Below are 17,154 nucleotides of genomic sequence, written 5' to 3' on the forward strand. Positions count from 1 at the left end.
GTAAATTTCAATCAATTATTCAACCGCATCTTTTCCTTTTACATTTGTCTCCAAAAATTTCAAATCTATTCACAAACAATTCAATATACTCAATATCAATCATAGGAATTAATTCCATATGAATTTACAAATTTTCTGGGTAAAAATCTAAAATTATTTAAAATATTCAGCAGTGGGACCCACGTCTCAAATCTCGAAAAAATTTACCAAATCCGAACACTCATTCCGAGACGAGTCCAACCATACAAAAATTATCCAAATCCGATGTCTAATGGACCTTCACATCTAAATTTTTCGTTTTTGGAAAGTTTTATAAAAATTCCAATTTCTTCCATCTAAATCCGAAATAGACGTTGAATATAGACTTAGATTTATGAAATACAATTACTATATGATAAAAAATACTTACCTGGTTCAAAATCGTGGAAAACTCCTTTGGAATCGCCCCTAAGCCGAGTTATAATTGAGGGTTTGTGAAAAAATGGGAAAAATCCCGTTTTGGTTCTGTTTTAAGTCACAGGCGTTAGGCGTTCTTCGCGTTCGCGAAGGGCCTGTCGCATTCGCGATGAGTAACAGTCCGTGGCTTTCGCGTTCGCAAGTCCTCCTTCGCGTTCGTGAAGGCTTTTTCCCCCCTGGACTTCGCGTTCACGAGGCATTGCTCGTGTTTGCGATGAAGGAATGATCAACCCTCCCCCAGGTGTGCCTAACACTACGCGTTCTTGAGGAGCTGGTCGCGTTCGCGAAGGGTAACGCCATCTCTTCGCGTTCGCGAAGAAGAAAAAACTTCAGCTGCCCAGTTCACACTTCGCGTATGCGAGAGTACCTTCGCGAATGCGAAGAAGGACATGCCAGAACACCTGCTGCAGCAAAATACCAGATTTTCCAAGTCTAAAACATGTCGTGGTCTATCCGAAATTCACCCGAGCCCTCGGGGCTCCAAAATAAATATGCACACAAGTGTACAAATATCATACGAACTTGCTCGCGCGATCAAATTGCCAAAATAATACTTAGAAATTCGAATCGGATACCATATCAAAGGAAGTTTTCAAGAAATAAAATTTATATTTTTACAACCGGACGTCCGAATCACGTCAAATCAACTCTTATTCTCACCAAATTCGGCAGACAAATCCTAAATATTATAGTGGACCTATACCGGGCTCCGGAACCAAAATACGGACCCGAGGTCAATAAATCCAACATCAGTAATTTCTTAGAAATCATTAAGCTTTCTAGCTTTTAATTTTTTATCAAAATTCTATATATCGGTCTAGGTACCTCGGAATTCGATTCCGAACATACGCTCAAGTCCCAAATCATGATACAGACCTACCGGAATTGTCAAAATACTGATCTGGATATGTTTGCTCAAAATATTGACCAAAGTCAACTTAGTTGAGTTTTAAAGCTCTATTTCTCATTTTAATCTATTTTTCACATGAAAACTTTCCGGAAAATGTTACTGACTGCGCACGCAAGTCGGAGAATGATAAATGGTACTTTGTGAGGTCTTAAAATACGGAATTACTTATTAAATTTAAAGATGACATTTTGGGTCATCACAAATAGTGAATTGGACTTAGGGTCTGCTACTAGAATAGAAAGAATCACAAAACTGCCTATCGAATAAAGGAATATTTATAATTTAAAAATAAATTTTTTGTTAACCATGAATTCGGGGATTGGGGAGAGATTTGAGTATTGAAATAGGAAAAGAAAGAGAGCTGTTGGTGATTATTTTAACAGAATGAACTAAAATTACTTACCATTAATCAATGAAATTTGAGGAGTAATTTCTTGACAAAATCCGAAAATCATTAGAGAAAAATCTGCAATTGAACATCCAAAATTATAATCCAATCAATATCAAATAAAGTGCCTATCTCCAAAACCTGTCTACATTCAACTGATAAGTTCGAACCCGCGAATGTCAAAATGGGAAGAAGAGTATATTGCTAAAGTTTCGGTTGCGAATCAAGGTAAATCAATATTTTCGTAGGACCTTAATAGGAAAAGTAATTAAGGAAACAAAATATGATAGAAAAGGGAAAGAAGAAAATCATTGAAGTAGGTAAGAAATGAAGAACCGATGGACCTGAAGAGGGGCATATGTGCCGGCGATAACTTCGGCATAAGGTTTGGGCGAAGAGGTGTGTTTTATGAAATGGGTTACTAACAAAAGGCTTAATAGAAATGGTACATTTGCTTAAATAACATATCTCATGGCTGGCCCGGTGAATTTGTTTAAAAAAAGTTTAGGGTTAGGCATAAGGTTGATAATTGAGCTACTATTAAATTAAAATTTTATAATAATAAAGTAATTATGAATAATAATTAGTAAATAAAATGAGATACAAGAAGTTAAGAAAACAAATACTATTTTATATAAATATTTGAACAAGCTAAAAAAATAAATTGTTAATGCTTTATATTTTAAAAAGTTGCTAATAAAAAATAATAATAATAATAATAACAATAATAATAATAATAATAATAATAATATAGCTGTAGAACATGTAATAATCCATTATTATTATGACTCTTAAATAAAATAGTAACTCACTAGAATAATATGGAGTAAGGATGGACAAAATTGGGTGTCAACAATGGGTACACAGGTTATTCATGGTATTTCACCGGTTTAGGCTATTTAGACTCTTTCAATATTTTAATTGAATTGTCATATCATGTTTTAAATTCTCATAGTCAATCTACTCTTAATTGAGTTAGTCTAACCTTACATTCCTTAAATGACTTTGTTAACACTTGTTCTACATCTTACTTGATATTTTGCTCTTATGCTTAGTTTAATTTGATGCCTATTTCATTGTTACATGTTATGTCTTACATTGTTGATTGATCATTATCCAGAGTCATCATTACATGTTATCTCTTCCATTATTGATTTATGATTATTTGAAGTCATTATTACATGTTATCTTTTCCTGTGTGAGTTATTCTTATTTGATATCGAAGTTACACATTATCTCTCTTATTGTTGAGTCATTGTTGTTGAAGTTGGTGAAAGTCATTATCACATTGAGGCGAAGTTGTTTACTGTTCGGATATCCTTCTTGTTGAGAAATTTACATTCATTTTTATTGTTGATATTTTTGTAAACATTGTGGTTGAGCCATGGGCTATTGGTATGGTAACATTGATATTGTTGATTATTGGCAAGTTGTGGCATATGAGCACTTGTGATGAGAGTTGTTATTGTGATGTGATATTGATGTGTATGCAGCAGTATAAGGATAGGGGTTAATGTGTATGTGGCGGCATAAAGTGGGACTGTCATGACCCAAAATCTGACTAGTCGTGATGGTACCTAACCCAACCCGCTAGGTAAGCCAATTATCAACTATACAATTCCAATGAATTTAATAAGGAAATTAATTAAAAGAAAATATATGAAACCAATACATTTTCCCAAGAACTGGTAGTACAAATCATGAGCTTCTAAGATTAGAATTTACAAAGCTGGTGTGATATAAGAATACATCATCTGTTTTAAATATACATGAACAAATTAAAATTCTAAAGCTACCATGAATAAGAGGCAGCAATGACTGGAACGCAAGTACATCTTCAGATCTAGCTCCCAACGAACACAACAACATCAACAGCCAACATCTGCACACAAGGTGCAGAAGTGTAGTATGAGTAGGACCGACCCCATGTACTCAATAAGTAACAAACCTAACCTTAGGTTGAAAGAAGTGACGAGCTTGTACCAAGGTCAGAGTCCAACTTTAATAACCAACAACAGTTCATAACCACATAAGCAAGTAATGAAAGAAGTAACCCAAGGAATAAATACTCAGCTAAATCATGATTTTCAAAAATAGTTCTACCTTTCAAGTGTATCAGTGAAAGTCCCAAGTCGTTTACCGAAGTTGTCAAAAATACGAATTGTGATGACCCAAAGTTTCATCTTTAAATTTAATAGGTAATTCTGTGTTCTAGGACCTCAAAAAGTACTATTTATCATTCCTTGACTTGCATGCGCAGTCCGTATAATTTTCCAAAGAGTTTTTATGTGAAAAATGGATTAAAATGTTAAATAGAGCTTTAAAACTCAACTAAGTTGATTTTGGTCAATATTTTGAGCAAACGGACTGGGATTAGTATTTTCACAATTTCAGTTGATCCGTATCGTGATTTGGGACTTGGGAGTATGCCCGGAATCGAATTCCGAGGTCCCTAACTCAAGGTATGGAATTTTGATGAAACAATATACGTTTGTAAGCTTAATGATTTTTAAAAACTTACTGATGTTGAATTTATTGACTCCAGGTCCGTATTTTTATTCCGAAGCTTGGTATAAGTCCACTATAATATTTATGGCTTGTGTACCAAATTTGGTGAGAAGCGGAGTTGATTTGACGTTATTCGGAGGTCCGGTTGTGAAAATATAAGTTTTAAAGTTTTCTTGAAAATTTCCTTTGATTTGGTATCCGATTCGTAGTTCTAGGTTGTATTTTGGCAATCTGATCGCGCGAGAAAATTCGTATGATATTGTGGGACTTGGGTGCATGTTTGATTTGGAGCCCCGAGGGCTCGGGTTAATTTCGGGTGGTTAACGGATCATTTCTGGACTTGAGAAAACTGCAGAAATCTGCTTCTGGATTGCTTCTTCGCGCTCGCGAAGAGGAAATTTAGGCTGGCACATTTTGTACTTCGCGTTCGAGACTAGGGGCACGCGTTCGCGAAGGGTAAAAGGCTGGTCAAGAAAATTTGCCTTCGCATTCGCGAAGGCCAAGCCAGGCAGGCATCGCATTTGCGAAGAGTAAAATTGGACAACACAAATTTGTGCTTCGCGAACGCGAGAAATTAACCGCGTTCACGAAGGGTAAAAATTCGAGAAACAGAACTTAAGTTCTGGAAAATGGGATTCGTCCCATTTTCAACCATTTTCTATTTTTGAGCTCGGATATGGTGATTTTTGGACGATTTTTACGGGAAAACATATGGGTAAGTGTTCCTTATCCTATATTGATTATATTTCACGATTCCATAATTATTTATATCATGAATCTCTGAAATTTTGGGAGAAAAACCAGATTTTTCTAAAATCTTCCAAAAATAAAAATTTAAGATTTGAAGGTCCATTTGACTTCGGAATTTGATAATTTTTGTATGGTTGGACTCGTCTCGGAATGTGTGTTCGGATTTCATAAGTTTTTTTTTAGATTTGAGACGTGGACCCCACTGTCAATTTTTAAAGTGAATTTTGGATTTTATCCGGAAAATTAGTAAATTCATATGGAATTAATACTTTTGATTTGTATTGAGTATATCGAATTGTTTGTGAATAGATTTGATGCTTTTGGAGACAAATTCAATAGGAAAAGTTATGGTCGAGTAATTGATTGAAATTGCAAAGCGAGGTAAGTGTTGTGTTTAACCTTGACTTGAGGGAATAGAACCCTTAAATTATTTTTATGTAAAATGCATGTGAACGACGTATAGACGAGTGTCTATACGTCGTCAAATTAATTTTTTGCATAATTATTTAAAAATCCTAAATTTTTTTTAATACACAAATTAATTGTTATGATAATTGTTTCTCTCCTATTCTTTATCAAATATTAATTCTTGAATTCCTGCAATAATTGCTACATGCTGATTTGATTTATGTGCATTAATTGCTACTTGATATTTAGCATATAATAGTAAGCTGCCTATTTTCTGCCTGATTTTCATAATAAATTGCTATTTGTCATTGTTTATTTCATAATTAAATCATAGTTATTGTATGCTTGATGTCTTTAAAATGTTATATTAATTGTTGCATTTATTGGGCAATTTATTCTATAAGAACTGGAAAATGGATATATTGGGGGATCGGGTTGCACGCCGTAACAGACTTTTTAAAAGTCCATATTGGGTAATCGGGTTGCACGCCGCAACAGACTTATTAAAAGTCTATATTGGAGGATCGGTTTGCACGCCGCAACAGACTTATTAAAAGTCCATATTGGGGGATCGGGTTGCATGACGTAACAGACTTATTAAAAGTCCATATTGGGGGATCAGGTTGCACGCTGCAATAGACTTGTTTAAAAGTCCATATTGGGGGGTCGGGTTGCTCGCCGCAAATGACTTATTTAAAAGTCTATATATACTTGATTAAAATAAATATATGGAAGGGTTGAAAATGAATATGTTGTGGGAGCGGGTTGCACGGTGCAATGGAAATTGATTGAAATAATATTTGGTTATGATTGTTGAGTTGGCTTCAACTATTAGAAATGAGTTACCTGATTTAATTCTATTATTGTGGTTATTACTATTATTGCGTACAGGTTAATGCAAGTGACCTGCCTTAGCCTCGTCACTACATCGTCGAGGTTAGGCTCGGCACTTACCAGTACATGGGGTCGGTTGTACTGATACTATACTCTGCACTTCTTGTGCAGATTTCGGAGTTGGTCCCAGCAGCGTACCATAGACTTGCTCGGATTTCAGCTACCAGACGATACTTGAGGTATAACTGCACGGTATCCCCAGTTCTGAAGTCCCCATCTACTTTACTTTAGCTGTGAGTTTGTTTTTAGACAGCTTTATTTTATTCAGACCTTTATTTATATTATTCTAGAATCTCGTGCACTTGTGATACCAATTCTGGAATGGTATTTCGAGACCGTTATTTTTATGGATTATTCACTACATTTCAGACTTTACTTCCGCATTTGTTTCTTTGTTATTAATAAATTTAAAAATTGTTTTAAAATGGATAAGATTATTCTAACGTTGACTTGCCTAGCAAGTGAAATGTTAGGCGCCATCACGGTCCGAAGGTGGGAATTTCGGGTCGTGATAGTTGGTATCAAAGCATTAGGTTACATAGGTCTCACGAGTCACAATCAAACTTAGTAGAGTCTGAAGGATCGATACGGAGACGTCTGTACTTATCTTTAAGATTCTTTGAAGTTTAGGAAATATATCACTTCTTTCTTATCCTGCCGTGCGATTTTATTCTATCATCGATGGACAGGGACCAGAGACCCCGATAGCAGCCATGGCCAGGGGTAGAGGTTGAGGCCAAAACCAAGCTAGAGGCCGAGGTCGACGTTGAGGCAGAGGTAGAGCTCAGTCTAGAGCTCGAGCAGCAACACCTGTTGTAGAACCTCAGGTGAATCTTCAAGAGGAAGTTCCATTTAAGAATGTACCAGTTGGACCAGTTCAGGTCCCGGAAGGATTCATAGCTACTCCAGTGCTTCAGGACGCTCTAGTCCGATTGGTGAGTCTTATGGAGGGCGTGGCCCAGAATGGTACATTTCCAATTCCACCAGCCGTCTCACAGGCTGGGGGAGGAGCAAAAACTCCCACTACTCCCGCTCCGGAGCAGATGGATCCCAAGAATTAGGCTCCAGCAACCCCGCCGGTTGGGGTAGTTCAGCCAGTTGTTGCGGCATAGACCGGTGATAGGCCCGCCATGTATTTTGAGGCCTTATTCAGACTGGATAAGTTCACTAAGCTCTTTCCAGTTCGCTTTAGTGGTACACCTTCTGAGGACCCACAGGATTATCTTGATCGCTACTATGAGGTGCTGCGGAACATGGGTATAGTGGAGACCAATGAGGTCGATTTTGCTGTATTTCAGATGACGGGGTCCACCAAGAAGTGTTGGAGCGATTATACATTGACCAGACCAGTCGGATTGCCTGAACTTACCTGGGAGCAGTTCTCTCAGCTATTTCTGGAGAAGTTCCTTCCTATCACACTGAGAGAGGATTACCGCAAGCAATTTTAGCGTGTACAGCATGACAGTATAATTGTTACTCAGTATGAGTCCCGTCTTGTGGATTTAGCCTGTCATGCTCTCCTTTTACTACCTGCTTAGGTATAGAGAGTGAGGAGGTTTATTGGGTGGCTCACTCACCCTATCAGACTTCAGATGGCCAAAGAAACCGGAAGTGAGATTTACTTTCAGGCAGATGCTAATGTCGCGAGGCGGATCAAGATGGTTCTTGCACAGGAGAGAGGGCAGAGGTATGATAATAGTCCTCGTCAATTCAGTGGTTTTAGTGTTGCCTAGTTTGGAGGCAGGGGTAATTTTGGTAGGGGTCATCCTCCCAGACCATTTCATTCAACACTTCAGACATCTCCCGCTGCTTCAGGGAGTCACGGTCCTATTATACCTTACTTTGGGCAGCTAGCATTTAGTGCACATTCAGCTCCTATCAGTGCACCACCACTCCAGAGTCACTACATCGGTTATCCGGCCCGTTCGGGTCATCTTCAGCTTCAGTAGCCACGGTATCGGGATGGGTGTTATGAGTGTGGGAACATTGGTCACATCAAGAGATATTGCCCTAGGTTGTTGAGTAACAGATCTCGGCAGGATTCCCGTGCCATCATACAGGCACCGGTTGCTTCACCGCCTGCTCAGCCAGTTAGAGGTAGGGGTCAGACAGCTAGAGGTGGAGGTCAGGCCATTAGAGGTGAAGGTAAGACCGTTAGAGGTGGAGGCCAGCCAGTTAGAGGCCGTCCCAGAGACACAGTTCAGAGTGGTGGGGCTCAGCCCCGATTTTATGCTTTTACAGCTAGGCCTGAGGCCGAGTCATCTAATGCTGTGATCACAGGTATTATTCTAGTTTTCCATAGAGATGCTTCCGTTCTATTTGATCTAGGATCTACTTATTCCTATGTGTCCTCCTATTTTGCATCATATATGGTTGTGTCTTGTGATTCTCTGAGTGCTTCTGTGTGTGTATCTACACCGGTGGGAGGCTCTGTTGTAGTAGATCATATCTATCTTTCATGTGTGGTTATTATTGGTAGTCTTGAGACTAGTGTGGATCTTATACTTCTTGATATGGTAGATTTTGATGTCATCTTTGGTATGGATTGGCTATCACTGTATCATGCTATATTGGATTGTCATGCCAAGACAGTGATCCTAGCCATTCCGGGGTTAACTCGGTTAGAGTGGAAGGGAACTCTTGGTCATTCTACCAGCAGGGTTATTTCTAATATGAATGCTCAGCGTATGGTCGAGAAAGGGTGTCTAGCCTATTTGGCTTATATTCGTGATCCAGCGCGGATGTTTCTTCTATGTACTCAGTACCAGTTGTTTGTGAATTTCCAGAAGTATTTCCTGTAGATTTGTCGGGAATGCCACCCGACAGAGATATTGACTTCTATATTGATTTGGCTCCGGGCACTCATCCCATTTCTATTCCACCATACTGTATGGCCCCGCCAGAGTTGAAAGAATTGAAGGAGCAGTTACAAGACTTGCTCGATCAAGGATTCATTAGACCTAGTGTCTCTCCCTGGGGTGCACCAGTATTATTTGTAAAGAAAAAAGATGGTTCAATGCGAATGTGTATAGATTATCGGCAGTTGAACAAGGCTACTATCAAGAACAAGTATGACTTATTCGATCGACTTCAGGGTGCCAAGGTGTTTTCAAAGATCGACTTGAGGTCTGGTTACCATCAGTTGAAGATTAGGGCATCCGATGTCCCTAAGACATCTTTTCGGACTAGGTATGGGCATTACGAATTCCAAGTAATGTCATTTGGGTTGACATATGCCCCAGCAACATTTATGGATTTGATGATTCGGGTATTCAAACCCTATTTGGATTCTTTTGTGGTTGTATTCAGTGATGATATCTTGATTTACTACAGCAATCGAGAGGAGCATGAGCAACATCTTCGGAGTGTGCTTCAGACTTTGAAGAATAATCAGTTATATGCCAAATTTTCAAAATGTGAATTTTGGTTAGACTCAGTTGCCTTTTTGGGGCATGTTTTATCGGTAGAAGGCATAAGGGAGGATCCTAAGAAGATTGAGGTTGTTCAAAATTGGCCTAGACCTACTTCAGTTACCGAGATCCGGAGTTTACTGGGTTTAACAGGTTACTATCGTCGGTTCGTGGAAGGGTTTTCATTTATAGCAAGCCCATTGACCAGACTGACCTAGATAGGTGTCCCATTTAGATAGTTAGACGAGTATGAGTTGATCTTTCAGAAGCTCAAGATCGCTTTGACTATGGCACCAGTGTTGGTATTACCCACAGGTTCAGGATCATATACGGTATATTGTGACGCTTCTCACATTGGGCTTGGTGCAGTATTAATGCAAGATGGCAGGGTGATTGCATGCGTTGCGGTAGTTGAAAGTTCACGAGAAGAATTATCCTGTTCATGACTTAGAATTGGAAGCCATTGTTCATGCGTTGAAGATTTGGAGGCATTATCTCTACGGTGTCTCATGTGAGGTATTTACTGATCATCGTAGCCTTTAGTATTTGTTCAAACAAGAAGATCTTAATTTGAGGCATAGATGATGGTTGGAATTATTGAAAGACTATGATATCACCATTTTGTATCATCTCGGAAAGGCCAATGTGGTGGCCGATATTTTGAGTAGAATGGATGTGAGTATGGGCAGTTTTGCGTATATTCCGGTTGGTGAGAGGTCGTTAGCTACATATGTTCAGACCTTGGCCAATCAATTCGTGAGGTTAGATGTTTCAGAAACCATTCGGGTTCTAGCTTGCACAGTCGCTCGGTCTTCTTTATATGAGCGCATCAGAGGGTGGTAGTATGATGATCCTCATTTACTTTTCCTTAAGGACACAGTGTGGCACGGTGATGCCAAATAGGTTGCTATAGGGAAAGATGGATTTCTGCGAATGCTGGGTCGTATTTGTGTGCCTAATGTTGACGCGCTTCGTGAATTAATTCTTGAAGAGGCACATAGTTCCAGGTATTCTATTCATCCATATACCGCCAAAATATATCAAGATTTGCGGCAACATTATTGGTGGACGAGAATGAAAAAGGATATAGTTCCATATGTAGCTCGGTGTCTGAATTGTCAGCAAGTTAAGTACGGGCATCAGAGACCTTGTGGTTTGCTTCGGAAGTTAGAAATTCCTCAGTGTTATTGACTTTGGAGGTTCTTGGGATCAGTTCTTTCCACCTGCGGAGCTTGCTTATAATAATAGCTACCAGTCGAGCATTCAGATGGCTCCATATAAGGCATTATATAGAAGGCGATGTCGTTCGCCAGTTGGCTGGTTTGAATCGGGAAAGGCTTGGTTGTTGGGTACCGATTTGGTACAGGATGCCTTGGATAAGGTCAAGATTATTCAGGATCGAATTCGCACAGCTCAGTCTAGCCAAAAGAGGAATGCTAACCGTAAAGTTCGTGATATTACATTCATGGTTGGAGAAAGAATATTGCTCTGGGTTTCACCTATGAAAGGTGTAATGAGGTTCGAAAAGAAGGGCAAGTTGTGCCCTAGGTATATCAGATCCTTTGAAATTCTTGAAAGGGTGGGTGAAGTAGCCTACAGGCTTGCATTACCACATAGTTATCAGCGATTCATCCGGTGTTCCATGTGTCTATGCTCCAAAAATATCATGGTGATCCATCCCATGTGTTAAATTTCATCTCAGTTGTAACACCCCGGAAAATTTCGAAGTACTTAGTACACCCGTTGTTTCATGTGTCTATGTTGAAGAAAGTAGTTAGAGATCCGACACTCATTGTTCCGGTTGAGACCATTGAGGTAAATGAGAAATTGACTTACGAAGAGATTCCGATTTCTATTATTGATCGGCAAGTCCGAAAATTGAGAAATAAAGAAATTGCCTCCGTGAAAGTGTTGTGGCGAAACCAACAGGTTGAAGAGGCTACTTGGGAGACCGAGGAAGAAATGAAGAAAAAATAACCTTATTTGTTTGAATGACCATGTATTTAAAATTGTGATTTAGGAAAAAAAATATAAGACTTACTTTTTATGAATTTTATATCATGTGAACAATTGGCATTAAGGGTGTTCCTTTCTGGATATATATTGCTTATGAGACCACATTTGGTGTTGTTTTGTATTATGTTACGTCGTTGGAATATGTATATGTTGTTAGGATGTGTTTCTGGGGCTCTCTGACAGGTGGATAGGCATAGTTACAAGGAAAACGCTGGCGAAATATTTGGAAATTGTGGGAGTTAGTCAAATTTGGGACTGCTCTAGCGTGGTATGAATCAAACTGAGTTGCATAAGATGCTAATGACGGATTTTTACCCTCATTCGAGGATGAATGATCCTAAGCGAGGGAGATTGTAACACCCCGGAAAATTTCGAAGTACTTAAGTGTATAGCCTGATAAAATTTGCAAAGAAAATAATTTTTAATGGTGCCGGACTAGGCTTACGTGTTTGAGGATTATAGAAACTTTTTGGATTGAACAATGCACAGGAAAGTAAAGGAAACTTTTTGCCGGAAAAGTGCATTTATGCGGTCCATTATGCGTACGGATAATCACTCTGCGGTCCGCATAATGGCCGCAGAAGTGAGCAGGAAAGGGCTATTCTGGAAGCAGCTATGCGGTCGACTATGCGACCGCATAGTGACCGCATGCACAGGAAGTTCTTTTGGCTATTTTGTAACCAATTATGCGACTGATATGCGGTCCGCATAACCATTATGCGACCGCAGAATTGTCCTGGAGCTCCATTTTTGGGTTTTTAAAACCCGACCCTATTTCGTTAAATACACTCTTTGGGCCATTTTTGAGACATAATATGATATTATAGAGTGAGAGAGAGTGCCCTAGAGTGAGAAGGTGTTCTTCAATAATTTTTCTTCAATTCTTGCTCAAGTTTTGGAAGATTAAGAAGGGAAGCTCACTAGGTCTTCATCCTAGAGGTAAGATTCTACACCCTAAACCCTAATTTCGAAATTTTATGAAAATGGGTAACTAGCAAGATAATTTTTGGGCATGAGAGTTGTTTATTTTACATGCATGTGTTATCAAATGGTGTAGAAATATTGTTGAGCTAAAAATGGTAAAGATTGGGTTGTGGGATGATGGAATTCTCCATAAAAGGACCTTGGAACCTTAATGCACACTTAGTGTTTGATAATATGCTCAAATGAGCTCGAACCATGATCATCTTCCTAATTTTGATTCAATTTGATATATTTCTACAATAGATTGAAGTTGCTAAGAATTCCGGAACATTTAGAGTGTAAGGAAGCTCAAGTGAGGTATATTGGCTAAACTCTTCTCTTAGAATTGAATCCCACGATATTCATGTAAATTATGTAAGTCCCCAGTGATTCAGTATGAAGATGGCTATTCCGAGTAAGGTTGGGTTGAAAGATATATATTCAACAAGCATCCAAAATTCTTTATTCATGTATTGTTACCAATTGAGGATGTGTTAAAATACGGGTTGTGCATTAATAATGTTTGGACTTTAAGTCAAGTTCAAGTGAAGGCTTTTATGCTAAATTTTGTGAAATATCTCTATGTGCCTTAGACTCTAAATTTCTCACACGTGTACTACACACCTTGATTTGAATTGTATTTATTGTTGACGATGATAATGATATTTGAAATTGATAAGGTGAGCATGAAATACTGAATATGGCCAACGTGCCAAGATTGATCTTATAATTATGGCCATTAGTTCTAATGAAATGAAAAGATGTGAAAGTAATATGAAATGCATTGATTGATATAAAAAGGTTGATGTCTCAAATAATACGGCCTAGCCGATCGGGTCGTGATCGTACACCATGCCGCACACATGGTGGTGATTGTGCTGAAAATTGTAATTGAAATGGTAATTGTGGTTGATGTCCCTAACGGATAGCCTAGCCGATCAGGTCATGATTAGACTTCGTGATAAAGATGGTGGAATTGATATTGAGAGAAATTATGGTTGATGTCTCTAATGAGATGTCCTAGCCGATAGGGTCGTGATTGGACTACGTGCTAAGAGTACGGTGGTACTGGTTTTTGTGTATAATGGTATTATGAATAATGGTATTGTGGACAATGGTATATCGATACTAAAAATCTCCCAATGTGAGATATGGAAATTAATTTGAACACTGTCTTGATCCTAAATTGAGGTTTGATGTTGATTAAGGCTTTCATTGATATTATGATAATCTTGTTTGTATTATTTGTCATTCTATTGAGAGAGTGTTTAGTTATACATACTAGTGCTATTCGACAGTACTAACGTCCCTTTTTTCGGGGGCGCTGCATCTTTCAATGGATGCAGGTGATTCCACAGCAGGATATATTGATCAGTGATAGCAGTGCACCTTCTTCCCAGCTGACTTGGTGAGCCCCACTTCATTCCGGGGTCATGAATCTTTTGTACATTGTGTATTCTGTTTGAGGTATAGCCGAGGTCTTGTTTCCAGCATTATCATTGCACTCTTCTTTATCTATAGAAGCTCTGTAGACATAGTGTGGGTTGTGTATTGGTGCTGGGAAAGACAAACTATGCTATGCTATGGTTGTATTACTTGTCCATTTGAGACTTTAAAAATGATGAAACTATTGGAAATGAATTGGTATTGTAGACATTAACACATTTTCGTCTAATTAATGATAATGTGTATTATCTCTATTTATGGATGCATTTGGGTAGAATGAAATCTAACAGGCTTGCTCGGTCGGGTTCACTCGGTTGAGCGTCGGTTGCGCTCCTTGGTTTTGGGGCGTGACATCAGTCCAATTGGACAAAGATTTGACTTATGAGGAGGAGTCGATGGCTATTAAAGCCCGACAGGTTCGACAGTTGAGGTCTAAGAGTTATCCTTCAGTTCGGGTGCAATGGAAAGGTCAGCCGGTAGAGGCATCTACCTGGGCATCCGAGTCGGACATGCGGAGTAAATATCCACACCTTTTCTCCAACTCAGGTACTTTTTCTAACTCTGTTCGAGGACGAACGTTTGCTTTAGAGGTGGAGAATGTGATGACCCAAAGTGTTATCTTTAAATTTAAAAAGTAATTCTATGTTCTATGACCTCCAAAAACACTATTTATCATTCCTCGACTTGCATGCGCAGTTCGTATAATTTTCCGAAAGTTTTTTTTGTGAAAAATGGATTAAAATGTGTAATAGATCTTTAAAACTAGATTGAGTTGACTTTGGTCAACATTTTGAGCAAACGGACTCAGATCAATATTTTGAAAATTCCAGTAGGTTCGTATCGTGATTTAGGACTTGGGCGTATGCCCGAAAACGAATTCCGAGGTCCTTAGCCCGAGGTATGGAATTTTGATGCAAATTTAAAAGTTTGAAAGCCTAATGATTTTTAAGAACTTACTGATGTTGGATTTATTGACACCGGGTCCGTATTTTTGTTTCGGAGCCCGGTACAAGTCCACTATAATATTTATGACTTTTCTACCGAATTTGGTGAGAAACGAAGTTGATTTGACGTGATTCAGAAGTTCGGTTGTGAAAATATATGTTTTAAAATTTTCTTGAAAGTTTCCTTTGATTTGGTGTCTGATTTGTAGTTCTAGGTGGTATTTTGGAGATTTTATCACGCGAGCAAGTTTGTATGATATTTTAGGACTTGGGTGCATGTTTGGTTTGGAGCCCCGAGGGCTCAGGTTGATTTCGGGTGGTTAACGAATCATTTTTGGACTTGAGAAAACGGCAGAAATCTGCTTCTCGTTTCTTTCTTCTCGTTCGCGAGGGGTGTCTCACATTCGCGAAGAGGAAATTTGTACTGGCACATTTTGTGCTTCACGTTCGCAACTAAGGGTACGTGTTCACGAAGGGAAAAAGGCTGGTCAGGAAAATTTGCCTTCGCGTTCGCGAAGGCCAAGCCAGGCAGGCATCGATTTCGCGAGGTAGCCCTCGCGTTCTGTGTTCGCAAAGGGTAAATATCCGAGAAACAGAACTTATGTTCTGGAAAATGGGATTCGTCCCATTTTCAACCATTTTCTAGTTTTTAGATCGAATAAGGCGATTTTTGGGAGATTTTTACCGGAAAACATTGGGGTAAGTGTTTCTTATCCTATATTGATTATATTTCATGATTCCTTACTTATTTATATCATGAGTCCATGAAAATTTGGGAGAAAAATTAGATTTTTATAAAATCTTCCAAAAACGAAAATTTAAGATTTGGAGGTCCATTTGACATCGGAATTTGATAATTTTTGTATGGTTGGACTCGTCTCAGAATGAGTGTTCAAATTTCATAAGTTTTTCCGAGATTTGAGCTGTGGGCCACACTATCAATTTTTAAAGTGAATTTCGGATTTTATCCGAAAAATTAGTAAATTCATATGGAATTAATTCCTTTGATTCGTATTGAGTATATCGAATTGTTTGTGAATAGATTTGACACTTTTGGAGACAAATTCAAAAGGAAACGTTGTGGTCGAGTAATTGATTGAAATTTCAAAGCGAGGTAAGTGTTGTGTTTAACCTTGACTTGAGGGAATAGAACCCTTAAATTATTTATTATGTGAAATGCATGTGAACGACATATAGACGAGGTGACGAGTGTCTATACGTCGTCAAATTAATTGTTTGCATAATTATTTTAAAATCCTAAAAAAATTTTAATACACGAATTAATTGTAATGATAATTATTTCTCTCCTATTCTTTGTTAAATATTAATTCTTGAATTCCTGTAATAATTGCTACATGCTGATTTGATTTATTTGCATTAATTGCTACTTGACATTTCGCATATTAAATAGTAAACTGCCTATTTTCTCCCTGATTTCCATAATAAATTGTTATTTTTCATTGTTTATTTCGTAATTAAATCAATTATATGCTTGTTATCTTAAAAATGTTATATTAATTGTTGCATTTATTGGGGCAATTTCTTCTATAAGATGAAAAGAAATATATTGGGGGATTGGGTTGCACGCCGCAACAGATTTATTAAATGTCCATATTGGTGGATCGGGTTGCACGTCGTAACAGACTTATTAAACGTCCATACTGGGGGATCGGTTTGCACACCGAAACAGACTTATTAAAAGTCCATATTGGGGGATCATTTTGTACGCCACAACAGACTTATTAAAAGTTCATATTAGGGATCGGTTTGCACGCCGCAACAAACTTATTAAAAGTCTATATCGGGGGATTAGTTTGCACGCCGCAACAGACTTATTAAAAGTCCATATTGGGGGATCGGGTTGCACGCCACAACAGACTTGTTTAAAAGTCCATATTGGGGGATCGGGTTGATCGCCGCAATAGACTTATTTAAAAGTCTATATATACTTTATTAAAATATATATATGGAAGGATTGAAAATGAATGTGCTGTGGGAGCGGGTTGCATGCTGCAATGGAAATTGATTGAAATAGTATCTGGTTATGATTGTTGAGTTGGC

The 17,154-nt window shown here is 38.3% G+C and overlaps 1 protein-coding gene across 1 annotated transcript; it reads left to right on the forward strand.

The window, feature by feature from the left end:
• Nucleotides 1–7,906: 7,906 nt before the first annotated feature.
• Nucleotides 7,907–9,115, forward strand: LOC138902456 (uncharacterized). The gene is made up of 2 exons (XM_070190325.1): nt 7,907–8,001; nt 8,617–9,115. The coding sequence occupies exons 1-2, from the start codon at nt 7,907–7,909 to the stop codon at nt 9,113–9,115; spliced, it is 594 nt and encodes a 197-aa protein (XP_070046426.1).
• Nucleotides 9,116–17,154: the final 8,039 nt, after the last annotated feature.

Source organism: Nicotiana tomentosiformis, chromosome 12 (genome assembly GCF_000390325.3).
Source record: "Nicotiana tomentosiformis chromosome 12, ASM39032v3, whole genome shotgun sequence".
Taxonomy (NCBI): Eukaryota; Viridiplantae; Streptophyta; class Magnoliopsida; order Solanales; family Solanaceae; genus Nicotiana; species Nicotiana tomentosiformis.

What these genes read in the sequence shown, in the direction of transcription:
- LOC138902456 (XM_070190325.1), top strand. Translation starts at nt 7,907, where the DNA reads ATGGCCAAAGAAACCGGAAGTGAGATTTACTTTCAGGCAGATGCTAAT. An exon ending in GCACAGGAGAGAGGGCAGAG is followed by an intron (nt 8,002 to 8,616) that starts GTATGATAATAG and finishes AGTTTTCCATAG; the next exon opens with AGATGCTTCCGTTCTATTTG.